Here is a 12,298-nt window from a genome sequence, read left to right as displayed (position 1 = left end):
ACACGTCCATCAACGCACAACACGTCCAACGCACAACACATACATCAACGCACAACACGTCCAACGCACAACACATACATCAACGCACAACACGTACATCAAACGCACAACACGTCCATCAACACACAACACGTCCATCAACGCACATCATCACACGACACGTCCATCAACGCACAACACGTCCATCAACGCACAACACGTCCATCAACGCACAACACGTCCATCAACGCACAACACGTCCATCAACGCACAACACGTCCATCAACACACAACTCGTCCATCAACACGTCCATCGACGCACAACACGAACATCACAACATCAACATCAACACACAACACGGTCAAACGGTGAAGTTAAATTAGGTTGTATTGTGCCCAGATCCTCGTTGACCCGTGTCGTTGACGCGTAACACCCAACCTCTGTGTCTGTCTCTGTCTGGGCCCAGCTGGGGGTGAAGGCTCTGACGGTGGAGGACCTCCTGCAGGCGCAGAAGGAGATCTCTGCCCACAACCGGCAGCTGAAGGAGCAGACCAAGCAGCTGGAGAGGGAGATGTCTGAGCTACGGGACCACAGCCTGCTCCTGGTGAGACCCCCCCCCCCCCCCCAGCGGGTATCAGGGTCCATCTCTGACACGTCCCCGTGGACTGTAGGCCCTGTCTGTTAGACTGGGCCCCCCCCAGGCCTAGGGAACACACACCGGGGTTGGGATGTTTTGTAGATCAATGCTTAAAGAATATTCAGGGTTTAGATAGAGAACTTTATTGCCATGACAACACAGTTGATTGAAATCTGTCTTAGTGCCACACAGGTTAAAATATAACAATACACGAATAGTACATACAGTACATAAAAGACAACGACACAGACAATCATTCAAACCAGTAAAAGATAAAAAGAAGGGTTTAACCTGTTGTTTCAAGCACTAATGGATTCAACCAGCAAATACATTATTCGTTTTTTTAAATGGTTGAGTTCATAGCATTTTTCCCTCTTTCTGAATTGTTATTGTTTAAGTATTAGAGTTACAGTAAGAACGATTATCAAACATGTGAAATTGAAGGTGTGTGTGTGTGTGTGTGTGTGTGTGTGTGTGTGTGTGTGTGTGTGTGTGTGTGTGTGTGTGTGTGTGTGTGTGTGTGTGTGTGTGTGTGTGTGTGTGTGTGTGTGTGTCCCCCAGCTGAAGGCTCGTTGTGAGGAGCTGCGCTTGGACTGGGGATCTCTGTGCCTGGAGAGCCTGCTGAAGGAGAAGCAGGCACTGCGGAGGCAGATCTCGGAGAAGCAGAGGCACTGCCTGGAGCTGCAGGTACGGACACCAGCGCCCTCACACCCCCGGAGAGAGGGGGCTCCCCCCCCCCCACAGCCTCAGAAGGCTGACTGAAGGTTAAAGGTCCCATATTATACCACCAGGTGTGTTTAGCTGTTACAGGCCGTTTTGAAAATCTGCCTCTTCTGACATCACAAGTGTGCGTGTCCACCTAGACGTGTGCTGGATAGATGAGCAACGTTTGCTACAGTCCACTGGGTAGGTGGACACGCCCACTTGTGATGTCACCAAAACACAGGAAGAGGCAGATTTTCAAAACGGCTTGTAATGGCTTATCACACTCCCACCTGGCGGTATGACGGGGGAGCTTTTAAGTCTCAGCTCAAATTCTGGCTGATTTGGGTTTCGACCAATCACGTTGCCGGTGGCGGGGCTCTGTAAGCGCCTGATTGGCCGTAAACACGTAGTTTTGTGTGTAAAACAGCCAACACAAACTCAGGCAGCACAAAAGAAAAGTGTCTGAGGGTTTCTAAGGAAGGAACACAGAGACTGTAGAAATGGATGGATTTGAATGAACCCGTCATCCAATCGCGCTGATGAACTAATCTGTAGAGCAGCGCCAGAACGGAGCGGGAAACCAGGTGTGACTCCGCCCCTCACACTCCCTTTTCCGGTTCGGCGCCGACTCCCCGTAGTGGTGTCATAACAGTAGACCCCTGGACCCAGATTACCTTCCAGAGATCCATATCTCCACCATCTATACTACAACCTCCTCTACTCACACAGGGTTAAATAGGTACAGCAAATGTTTATGGACTCTCGTAGCTGGGTCATAAAAAGCGTCGTTCCGCGAGGTGACTTGGGATCATTTCATTGGCAACAGAAGGGTTTCATTTCAACACCTTCTCCTTGTGAAACGGCTCTCCCTGGTGTTAGCCTTTCGTAAAGGTGCCCCCTGGTGGTCACCCTGTGTAACGGCTTCCCCTGATGTTCAGCTGGTGTTCTCCTTGTGCAATGGCGCCCCCTGGTGTTCACCTGGTGTAACGGTGCCCCCTGGTGTTCTCCTGGGGTACCGGCGCCTCCTGGTGTTCTCCTGGTGTACCGGCGCCCCCTGGTGTTCTCCTGGTGTAACGGCGCCCCCTGGTGTTCTCCTGGTGTAACGGCGCCCCCTGCTGTTCACTGCCTTGCGTAACGGCGCCCCCTGCTGTTCACAGATCAGCATCGTGGAGCTGGAGAAGAGCCAGCGGCAGCAGGAGCTCCTCCAGCTGAAGTCGTACGGGCCGTGCGACGGCTCCCCCTACAGGAAGGGGCTGGACCCGCGGCAGGGCCTGGACGCGGACCCCTCCAAGATGCTGCTGTCCTCGGGCCCCGCCCACAACGGCCTGGGCGCCGAGGTCAACGGCGCCAAGGGGGACCTGCTCACGCGCTACCTGCCCGCCATCGCCATGGAGCACGAGGCCGCCCCCAACGGGCGGGTCGCGCGCCACCTGGGGGTCTGCCACGCCCTGCCCGACTACACCCGCTTCTCCCCGGCCAAGATCGCCCTGCGGCGCCACCTCAACCAGGACACGTCGCTGCAGCTGCGCGGCATGGCGCTGGCCACTCACAGGTTGGTTGGCGACCCAACCACGCTGTCTCCGCTAGTCCTGCTCCTCACTGAGTGATGGGGCTGGGGGCGGGGCTAGGGGCGGAGATAGGGGCGGGGCTAAGAGCCCGCTGTCTCTGCTCGTCCTGCATCGCACTGATTGATTAGGGGCGGGGCTGGGGGCGGGGTTGGGGGCGGGGTTAAGACCGTTGTTGTCCGTTGATTTGGTTTTCAGGAGAAAGTCAATCCAAAAGTTCAGGGTTTAAATAGAAGTGATTGTATTGTCAAGAATGTGAAACGATGTATTTTACGACTTTGTTCTATATTATAAAATTAAAAAAAGTCCAAGTTTGAAATAACTTAAATTTGCATGTGATGACTTTTTTTTTCAAAATATTTTCTTTTGTTTTGTTTTCTTGTATTTTATGGAGCCCTATAATTTCAAATCGCTGATAACAGTTTCTGGGAAACTTATCGTTACTTTTATCATCATTACTTTTATCTAAGCTGTAGCACATAGTGCTTACAATCATGGCAATATATTCATAACAGAAGATAAACTCAAAGTATTCTACGGCAACAATATAATACCAATTAGTCAAATAAATACCACCGCATTAATGACCCATAAACCTATGAGGGTACCAACCTTGTTAACAAAAAACAACCCCCAAAGAATTATGCAGAATATGGACAAAATAAACCATGGTTGCATATCTATCCTAAAAAATAGCTTAAAAAAAATGGACGCCTGTCCCAAATCTTATCAGGCCTCTCATCTTTTGAGGCCAAAGCCCTTATCTCCCCCTGATATGAACCTGGACCCTGGGTTAGAACACCTCTAGAGCAGCTCAGCCCACTGGCTCTGAGGGGCAGCAGTGGGGTTTAATACACAAGCACACAGTCTGTTAAACTACCGTTGTAAATCCCCAATATATAAAGTGTTGGACCCGCAGAACTACGGTTATTGATAGCCAAGCTGCGACTGCTTGAGAATGTTCTTGGGGAATTGTGGTCAGTTTAAAAAAGCTTGTCGCGGCATGTTATCCTGTTTGGCGAAGAATGTGTTCATGGGTCGTAAACATTCCCTTCCCTAAACTTTGCACATTGAGGCGGCCAAACCTTAATCTTTTCTGCCAACACACATTCCCAACAAAGAATGTAAGCACTAATTTTTCTTTTTCTTCTCTGCTGTCCCACATAACACGTATTTCTTGTTGATGATTTGTAGTCAAGTAAAATAAGGTCAACGGCGTCTTTTGAGCAGCAGATAAGGGGGCGCTTGCTGGCGGTTAACCGGTTTGCCCTGCTGTTTGTGTGTGTGTGTCAGGGGGGAACAGTGTGGTGTGATGTCACCCCTGGGGGCAAAGCTCAACTGTCCCTCTCCCAGCTCCTCCGACGGCCACAACGGCACCCCCAAGGCCTCCGACAGGGTGAGGACACGCCTTCTTCGCACGCTATCTTGTGGATCTCTCTCGACTTGCCTACAGGCCACGGCGGCGGCGTCGCCGCCCTCCCGGTGACTTCTGTCATTATACAGAGAGACTCACTCCGGGACCCTGTCTGTCCCTGTCCTCCTCTCTCCTCTCCCCCGCTGACTCCCTGTCTGTCCATGTCCCCCTCTCCCCCCCCCCCCCAAACCCTACCCCCCCTGTCTATCCCTCTTTCTCCACTCCCCCCTCACCCCCTCTCTGTCCCTCTTTCCTCTCCCCCCTCACTCCCTGTCTGACCCTCTCTCCTCTCCCTGTCGGCCCATGTCCCTCCCTCTCCTCTCCCCCCCCCCCCCCCCCTTACCCCTCACTCCCCTGGGTGTGTGTCTAGGGTGGGAAGGAGAAGAGTCCGTCTGGGCTGGGCGGGGACCCCCCCATAAAGAGCCTGCCCATCAGTATCCCCCTGAGCACCGTCCATCCCAGTAAGCTGCCAGTCAGCATCCCGCTGGCCAGTGTGGTGCTGCCCAGCAGAGCCGAGAGATTGGTGGGTACACGCGGACACGTCACGCACACACTGACTCCCTCACACGCTGGCTCCCCTACACTCTGGTAATGGGCTTGGTTGCAGAACGGTGGATCTGGGTGGGGGGGGGGGGGGTGATGTTGTTTTGCAGTAGTTAGGTGTTGTGTTAGGTTCTGTTATGGAGTGTCTGTGTCCAATAGCGGTGCACTGCAGGAAAGTTGACATGACAGAGGGTCTCCCTAGACAGTGGTGACATGTTAGACAGCTCTCCCTAAACAGTACAGCTAAGGCAGAGCTCCTGTGTAAAAGGCCAGCGTCTTGTTTTTATCTCTCCAGAGGAATACTCCCAGTCCTGTGTCTCAGACGGGACAGACCAACGGTAAGACTCTCCTCACAGCTCACTCACGACGCCCTACACGTCGACGCACTCCCTAAAAGACACACACTCTACCTCAGACAAACTCCCTCACATCCACACACTCTCCCTCACAGCAACACACTCCCTCACATCCACACACTTCCTCACATCCACACAGTCCCTAAATCTCCCTCACATCCACACTCTCACATCCACACTCCCCCTCCAGCTACATACTTCCTCAAAGCCACACTCTCACTCACATCCACACTCACCCACTCTGTCTCACATCCACACACTCCCTTACTCACATCCACATGCTCACATCCACACTCCCTAACTCACTCACATCCAAACACTCCCTAACTCCCTCACACCCACACACTCCCTCACTCTCCCTCACATCCACACACTCACATCCACACACTCACATCCACACACTCCCTCAGTCTGCCTCACATCCACACCCTCCCTCAGCGGCCTGGCTGGCCACGGCACCGCGCTGTGAGCGTGACTCCACCTGGTCTGACCCCGTGACCCCTTGACCTCTTGCCCCCAGGCTTCTGTTCTGGCTCAGGGCTGATGAACGGCGGCTGTCACTCTGACGACCACGACGGCGCCTCTCCCTCCCCTCACCCCCACGCCAACGCCTGCCCGGCGGGCCCGCCCGCCGCCGGCGGGGGGGTGCTCCACTACGCCGACGGGCCCCCCCGGATCCCCCCCGAGGACCTCCCACCGGGGGCGGAGTCGGACGCCGAGCCGCAGGACGGCGAGTCCCGCCGCCGCATCTTCTTCTCGTCCTCGTCCTCCTCGTCCTCGTCCTCCTCTTCCTCGTCGTCCCTGGGGGGGGCGGCGGCGGCGGCGGCGCGGCACCACCACCACCACCATCACCACGGCAACAACAACAGCAACAACAACGCCGGCAAGCAGGGTCATCACGGTAGCCACGGAAACAACCACCACCACCACAATCACCATCAGCACCACTCCCATCATCAGTCGCCCGGGGTTCAACAACAGCAGCAGCAGCACGCACACCCCCCCACCCCCCCGCTGCACGGGACGGGGGCCCAGGAGGGTCGGAAGCGCGGGCGGAGGAAGCGCAGCTCCGCGGGGGCCGCCTCGGCCGCCAGCGTCTCCCCCAAGAGGAGGTCGTTCCACGGGCTGGGGACCGGCAGTCACCCGTCAGGCTCCCCGCTCAACATCAACACCATGGTGGGTCACGGGGAGCCCTCCACGCGCACACGCGCAGACACACACACACACACACACGCAGACACACACACACGCAGACACACGCACACACAGACCAGACACAGACACACACACAGACGCAGACACACGCACACAGAGACGCACACAGACGCAGACACACGCACACAGAAACGCACAGAGACACACACACACGCAAACAGAAACACATGCAGACAGAATCACACACACATACACAGAGAAACAGACACACTCACTCAGAGAAACATGCACTCGCACACAGAGACACGCACACACACACACCCAACCCCACTCAGACACGCACACAAAGACTCATACACACAGAGATTCACAGAAACCCACACAGTCCCGTACGGTCACATCGTTGTTCGCGCTTGCCCCTACTTGCAAACCTCGAAAGATCGTCTCCCAGCAGAGCCTGATAAGAGGGTGTGTGTGTGTGTGTGTGTGTGTGTGTGTGTGTGTGTGTCGACAGGTGAACAACATCAACCAGCCCCTGGAGATCTCGGCCATCTCGTCCCCGGAGCAGGGCAGCCCGGCCCCCGGGGACCGGGAGCAGCCGCCCGTCCTGAAGCGGGAGCGGCCCCTGGAGCCCAACGGGACGGGCGCGTACTCCTCGGCCCCCAGCTCGGACGACGACGGCGACTCGGGCTACCCCGCCGACACCTCCAGCTCACGGTACGCAGCAGGCCTCGACCCCCCCCCCCCCCCCCCCACAGGGCCCCGCCCGGTGGGACCAGAAGGAGCTTCAACCGGGCTCAAGGGTGTGATACCAAGCCTGCTCAAGGCTGCTTTATAGGCTCCCAAGCCAAGCCTGCTCAAGGCTGCTTTATAGGCTCCCAAGCCAAGCCTGCTCAAGGCTGCTTTATAGGCTCCCAAGCCAAGCCTGCTCAGGTGTGCCCCATCTCACCATGTGTTGCTGCTCAGCCCACCAACTCCCTGCACAGATTACACCAAGCAGCAACAACAAAAGCAGCCCTGTGGCCTTGACAAGACACGCGCGCACACACACGCACACGCACACACACCAGCTATGGGATCTGCCCGGTGAATGCTGTAGTGTGTTTCTTTAAAGGGGAACTTCACGCATTTCCATTAAGCTTTGTATCGTTAGACACCCACTCATATTTTTAAATGGTCGTGCATCATTCCCATATTTTCTGGAGAGACTGGAGAGATCCGTATCGATCTCCAACACTTCCTGTTTAAGATGACGCAATATGACGATTGTTGCGTAGAAGTAAATAGGAAGTGTAAGAGGGGAGGATTCTCTTAAGACTACAAGCACTAGGGGGTGGGACCTGCTGATCTAGATCAGAGGGAGTGGGCAGCGAAACTGTGCATCGTGGTGCATGGTGGGAGTTGTTGTCTTCAATCCACAAGCGCCAAAAAGTCACTTTCTGCCTTTTCTCGGTCAAGACGGCACCAAATTATAATTTTATTTTATTGTTCGACTACATATAGGACCCAATTTCAATGCATATTCATGCCTCAATCGGTGAAATGCTCCTTTAAGTGTATGTTCCTCCTTTTTCCCCAAGAATTGAAAGGAAGATTGCCACCATATCGTTGGAGAGCAGAGACGGTCCCAGCAGGACCGGAGAGGGAGGAGAGAGAGGTCAGTGTCCAGACGGGAGAACCCTGAACACTCACTCACTCACTCACTCACTCACTCACTGACCCCCTCACAGGGATGGCTCTCACCTCCTCCTCTCCTTCCTCCCAGGAAGGAAGTCTGGTGGCAGCAGTGGCCACAGCACCGGCAGCGACGCCTCCTCCTCCTCCTCCTCCTCCTCTTCCTCCTCCTCCTCCTCCCTCTGCTCCACCAGCAAGTGGAAGTCCACCTTCTCCCCCATCTCCGACCCCAAGCACCCGGGCTCCGACATGAGGCAGGGGGGCTCCCCCTTCGGCCTGGGGGCCCCCTGCCGCGGCCCGGACACCGACCCCTCGGACCACAAGCAGCAGCAGCAGGGCCGGAGGGGCAGCGAGGGGGAGGCGGCCACCTTCTCCTCCTCCAACCCCTTCCTCAGCCAGGAGGTGGTGCTCCGGGGAGGGGGTGGGGGAGGTGGAGGAGGGTCCCAGGGCGGCGGCGGCGGCGGTGCGGACCAGCGCCAGAGCTTCCAGAAGCAGAAGGGGTCCCGGGACTGGGAGCTGAAGGGCGCCGGCGGCGGCGGAGGCCTGGCCGGCCAGAACCTGTTCATGGCCGCCGCCAGCGGGGGCGGAGCCGGGGGCGGCGGCGGCCGGAGCGGGAAGGCGGGCGGCGGACCCGCGGCGGCCTCGTTGGCCTCGGGGCCGGGGGGCCAGTACCTGGGGGCCCAGTTCTCCCTGGGGGGGCCGACCGTGCTGCAGTCGCTGTTCGGCGCCCAGACGGGGGCGCCCACGGTGAACAGCGGGGCGCGGCTGGTCAACGGCCACTGCTCCATGGGGGGCTTCTCCAGCGCCGGGCTGGCCGGCGGAGCGGCGGGAGGTAAGAGGAGCAGCGCCGAGCGGACCTAGGACCCCCTGATCCTTTAGGGGTCAGGGCTCAGGGTTAGGACCCCCACGACCCTTTAGGGGTCAAGGTTAGGACCCCCTGATCCTGCAGGGGTCAGGGTGAGGACCCCCTGATCCTGTAGGGGTCAGGGTTAGGACCCCCAGGACCCGTCAGGGGTCAGGGTTAGGACCCCCTGACCCTTTAGGGGTCAGGGTTAGGACCCCCAGGACCCTTTAGGGGGTCCAGGGATGGAGCTCTGAGGACGTAGCTCTATGGCGCCGCGGAGGGGAAGGGTCGGCATGGGAACCACGTGGACGGTACAGCCAGACCCCGTGTCGGTCTGGACTGACTGACTGACTGACTGACTGACGGGCTGACTGACTGACTGACTGACTGACTGACTGACGGGCTGACTGACGGGCTGGCTGACAACCCGGCTGGCGCTCGCGCTGCTTGGCATTAACCCCCCCCCCCCCCCCCGCTGCTTCTTACTTTACGTTGGAGCCACCCACTGAAAACGTCTCTCACCTCGACACTAAAAGGAACGCGTCAATTCGTATTTGAAGTCGATGGTCGATGTTCTCTGTGGGTGCGTCGGCTGGAGTCTGTCAGTCCAATCTGCATGCAACATGTCACGTCGCTAAAAGCTTTTGTTGTGAAGCGCTGTCGCCATGGCAACGCTGATTGGTGTTGTGCAAGCCCTGCCGGGGCTTGCACAACTCGCTTGCTGCTCTGCAAAACCTGCTTCAGCCCCTGCTTCCCTCTGTCCCCCCCTCTCTCTGTCTCTGTCTCTCTCTCTCCCTCCCCCTTCCCTCTCCTCCTCTCTGTCTCTCTCTCTCCCCCCTTCCCTCTCCTCCTCTCTGTCTCTCTCTCTCCCCCCTCCCCTCTCCTCCCCCTCTCCTCCTCTCTGTCTCTCTCTCCTCCTCCCTGTCCCTCTCTCCCCCCCCCCCCCCCCTCTCTTCCTCCTCTCTGTCTCTCTCTCCTCCCCTCTCTCTCTCTCCCCCTCCCCTCTCCTCCTCCCTGTCCCTCCCTCCCCCCCCCTCCCCTCTCCTCCTCCTCTCTGTCTCTCTCTCCTCCCCCCTCTCTCTCTCCTCCTCCCCCCCTCCCCCCGCTCCCCCCCTGCTCCCTGCTGTGTGTGCTCCGCAGGTATCTTTCACCACGTGGTGCCCTCCGTGTCGTCCCATCAGTTCGGCAGCACGCTGCCCGTCCCCGGGGGCCTGGGGCCCCTGCTCGGCCTGGCCTCCTCCGCCTCGGCTCCCGCCCAGCAGCACGCCGCCGCCCCCCCCCCGGCGGGCTCCGCGCGGCTGGCTGCGGGCTCCGCCTCCTCCCTGTCCCAGGCACAGCAGGGCCGCACTCAGTCGGTCCTGCAGGGGCCCCCCTCCAAGCCCGGCGGGGGCGCCGGCTCCCTGCCGCCGCCGCCGCCGCCGCCGCACTGCGCGGCCCCCGCGCCCGCCTCCTCGGCGCCACACCTCCATCTCGCGGGCCCCCCCTCGTCATGCGCCTCCTCCTCCCACTACTCCTCCCTGCAGCACCAGCGAGCTCACTCCTCCCTCTCCTCCTCCACCATCCCCCCTGCTTCTGTGTCCGCTGCCGCCGCCGCTGCCACAGCCTCCCACTCCTCCTCCTCCTCCTCCTCCGCCGCCTCTTCCTATGCTCGGCCCTTCTCGGGGCACTACCCCCCCCGCCCGCCCCCCCCTCCGCCCGCAAGCAGCAGCAGCTCCGCGGGGGCTGGGGCTGGCGCGTGGAGGACTCAGAGTGTGACCGGCTCCCAAGGTGCCGCGCAGCTCTCCGGCAACCGACCCAGATAGGGGGGTGCGAGGGGGGGGGGGGGGGGGGGGTTTAGGCGGGGCGGGGTGGAGGAGCCCAGGAGTTTGTCGAGCAATCAGAGGAAGAGGGACAGTGAGTCTGGCTCTGGCCCCCCGCGGTTCTGCCTCAGAACAGGGTGAGTCTGAAGGGTTCTGAACGGATGGCAGCGTTGGCATTGCACTTCGCTTCATGGGGCGACAGTTCTTGCACGCGCACACAGTGGTACAGAGTACACAGCCTGGCCTCTCTTTGGTTGGTTTGTGTTTTAAATCTAATGTAAACGTGGTTTTGATCATTGCTCTGTAAAACAACATTGATTTTAATCCCATGTTCCTATTCAATATCAAAGTAGAGTTATTGGTTGACACTTTTGTGACAGATGGCACTTTAGCACATATTGGGAAATGGATAAATTGAACTGGTTCATTTCCAATGATAACAGCCCAATAGCTAGAGCCAAGCCAACAGTACGCTAGAGTTAGCGTGCTAAACACTCATTGGTTGTCATAGTGCTTGTTGAATTACAAGATTAGATTAGTTTAACAAATCCTCAGTGAAATGCAATATCCACACCAGGAAGGAACCATACAATCGGGTGATGAATGTTGAGTGATAATTGTGACTGCAGAAGGAACAGAAGCCCCCCACGAGAGTTGTATGCCAAACCCACTGTCATTAAACTAACTTTACATAAAACCGGTCATTAAACACGCCGTAGATAAGACCAGTCAATAAACCCACTGTACATAAGACCGGTCGTAAACCCACTGTTCAGAAGACCAGGCATTAAGCTGACTGTACATAAGACCGGTCATGTCTTCCTCCTCCCTGATCATTGATCTAAGGGTCAAAGCAGAGGCTTGAAAGCAGACCCCCATGTTAGCTCTGACCTGTCTCGCATCTCCCACAGCAAACCACCGCTTTAGCAGATTGATTGTTTTTCAGCTTCCTACTCCTTGTGAGTGCGTCCATCCCGACTAAAACCGTTGACCCGAGTGTGTTTTCAAAAGGCTTGGCGGCCGCCGGCCCCCAGGTTCTCGTGGCCTGACGCTGTGTCTCTCCCCCCCCCCCCCCCCCCCCCTGTGCCGTCGCAGGTAACTGATGAAAACTACCTCAACCCAACGTAACCTATGCAACCGGGACGCTCACCGTACCTACCGATGCTTCAGAACGCCTCCAGACCCACCGCCTCGAGACCGGCCACCGGACTGGGATGTAACACGTCTGCACCACTCTATTCTCTCACACACACACACACACACACACACACACACACACACACACACACACACACACACACACACACACACACACACACACACACACACACACACACACACACACACACACACACACACACACACACACACACACACACACGCAGGCAAACACGCACATTCTCAGACACGCACCCAGACTTCCAAAGCATAAATCGTGCTTACAAGTGATGAAATTAATGTCTAGATGAATACAGATGTGTCTGTAGTTGGTGGTGCTTACAGGAATTGAACTGTCGTAACATTACATTGCGGTGCTCTAAGAACTAGTTTGGTATTATTTTTTGTCTGTCATGATTAACCCATGGCTCTGATTTTGCTTGAATGGTGCATTTAATTATTCAAGAA

At 57.1% G+C, this 12,298-nt stretch overlaps 1 protein-coding gene across 2 annotated transcripts in view; it reads left to right on the top strand.

The window, feature by feature from the left end:
• The window catches only part of dot1l (DOT1-like histone H3K79 methyltransferase), a 26,678-nt gene extending 14,380 nt beyond the window's left edge, over nt 1-12,298 (top strand). The window contains exons 18-29 of one of the 2 annotated variants that reach the window (XM_030373156.1): nt 447-584; nt 1,179-1,304; nt 2,480-2,874; nt 4,181-4,283; nt 4,672-4,824; nt 5,140-5,182; nt 5,721-6,376; nt 6,870-7,072; nt 7,936-8,012; nt 8,121-8,861; nt 10,014-10,809; nt 11,768-12,298. In XM_030373156.1, coding sequence (XP_030229016.1) covers nt 447-584; nt 1,179-1,304; nt 2,480-2,874; nt 4,181-4,283; nt 4,672-4,824; nt 5,140-5,182; nt 5,721-6,376; nt 6,870-7,072; nt 7,936-8,012; nt 8,121-8,861; nt 10,014-10,675 — 3,297 coding nt within the window. In that variant the 3' untranslated portion in view covers nt 10,676-10,809; nt 11,768-12,298. The remainder of the gene's footprint in view (nt 1-446; nt 585-1,178; nt 1,305-2,479; nt 2,875-4,180; nt 4,284-4,671; nt 4,825-5,139; nt 5,183-5,720; nt 6,377-6,869; nt 7,073-7,935; nt 8,013-8,120; nt 8,862-10,013; nt 10,810-11,767) is intronic. The other variant, XM_030373157.1, reaches the window with a different exon arrangement.

The sequence above is a fragment of the Gadus morhua genome, chromosome 12 (assembly GCF_902167405.1).
Source record: "Gadus morhua chromosome 12, gadMor3.0, whole genome shotgun sequence".
NCBI lineage: Eukaryota > Metazoa > Chordata > Actinopteri > Gadiformes > Gadidae > Gadus > Gadus morhua.
Note: the sequence above shows the minus strand (reverse complement) of the source record. Positions and strands in the feature narration are given on the sequence as shown.